At 46.7% G+C, this 1,528-nt stretch overlaps 1 protein-coding gene across 1 annotated transcript in view; it reads left to right on the top strand.

Annotated features, from left to right (window-relative positions):
- col5a1 (procollagen, type V, alpha 1) overlaps window positions 1-1,528 on the top strand; it is a 64,764-nt gene that overhangs the window by 8,379 nt on the left and 54,857 nt on the right. The window contains exon 2 of the mRNA XM_043719724.1: window positions 1,289-1,342. Coding sequence (XP_043575659.1) covers window positions 1,340-1,342 — 3 coding nt within the window. The 5' untranslated portion in view covers window positions 1,289-1,339. The remainder of the gene's footprint in view (window positions 1-1,288; window positions 1,343-1,528) is intronic.

The following is a 1,528-nucleotide window of genomic DNA, read 5'->3' as shown; positions in this document are numbered from 1 at the left end:
ACACCAGTTCCCTACACCAGTCCCAACACCAGTCCCAACACCAGTCCCAACACCAGTCCCCTACACTAGTCCCTACACCAGTCCCTACACTATTCCCCTACACCAGTCCCAACACCAGTCCCAACACCAGTTCCCTACACCGTTCAATATACTAGTCCCTACACGAGTCCCACCATCCCACACTAGGCCCATAGTCTTGAATGTTATGATATTTCAAGTGCCTACCCAGGTACATTTTAAAGGTTGTGAGGGTTCCCCCCTCAACCCCCCTCCCAGGCAAGGCATTTCAGATCCCCACACCGTCTGGGTGAAAAGGCTTTTCAGATCCCCACACTGTCTGGGTGAAAAGGCATTTCAGATCCCCACACCGTCTGGGTGAAAAGGCTTTTCAGATCCCCACACCGTCTGGGTGAAAAGGCTTTTCCTCGAATCCTCTCTAAATGCCCTCCCTGCCTTTCACCTTAAAATTATACCCTCTTGTTCTCGACCCTTTGAGAGGAACCGCTGCTTTCTCTGCACCCTGTCCATGCCCTTCATGATCTGAGACATCTCGATCAGGCACCTCCCCCAACCTTCTCTGCTCCAAAGGAAACGCCCTGAGCCTATCCAGCCTCTCTTCAGATCGAAGCCGCTCCATCCCAGGGCAACCTCTGGGGAATCTTCTCTGCACCCCCTCCAATGCAATCACGTCCAAATGAATTATGGCTTTATTAATGGAGTAAAATATTTGAGACATTTATCCTAAACATTTATAAATAACTGGTTTACTTCCAGCAGGACAATTGTGTTTAATGCAGAATGCTGCATTCTTAGGACAAATGTCATAAACTGGGAGAGGGTGTGCAGCGGGATTTACAGAAGTGGAACCAGGGATAAGGAATTGTGATGAATGCAGAGGGACTGGAGAAGTGGGAATATCTTCTTTGGAGCACAGATGGTTAAGGGGAGATTCAGTCGACACGTTTCAGCTTATGTATGAGTTTAAAGAAATAACTATTTGAGGGGCAGGAGGATCAGTAACCAGACAGAAATCGATTGAGGAGTATCACTAAAAGCACCAGGGTGAAGGGGAGTTTTGGACTCGGTGAGGTATCATGATCTGGGAGGTGCTGCCTGCAAGGGCAGTGGGAGCACATTCAACAGGAATTTTCCCAAAGAAAATTGAAGAAATACTTGGGAATGAGTAATTTTCAGGGTGTGGGGTAAGTGTGATTGATCCATGATTTGGGAATTGAAGGAAATGGTTTCCCTGTTGACACACTAACTGTTAACATTCGATCTGTTCCAGGGGTTACCTGGTCCACCAGGTGAGAAAGGTGAAACTGGTGATGTGGGACCAATGGTAAGTGAGTGTGTTTATGAGTGTGTGTGTGCATGAGAGAGTGTGTGTATATGAGATTGTGTGTGCGTGTTTGAGATTGTGTGTATATGAGATTGTGTGCGTGTGTATGAATTAGTGTAACTGTAACTGTATATATGTATGTGCGCGTGTGTGTGTGTATGAATTAGTGTGAGTGTAACTGTGTAT

This window comes from Chiloscyllium plagiosum, chromosome 30 (assembly GCF_004010195.1).
Source record: "Chiloscyllium plagiosum isolate BGI_BamShark_2017 chromosome 30, ASM401019v2, whole genome shotgun sequence".
Classification (NCBI taxonomy): Eukaryota; Metazoa; Chordata; class Chondrichthyes; order Orectolobiformes; family Hemiscylliidae; genus Chiloscyllium; species Chiloscyllium plagiosum.
The sequence above is the reverse complement of the archived record's forward strand: the minus strand, read 5'-3'. Positions and strand labels throughout refer to the sequence as shown.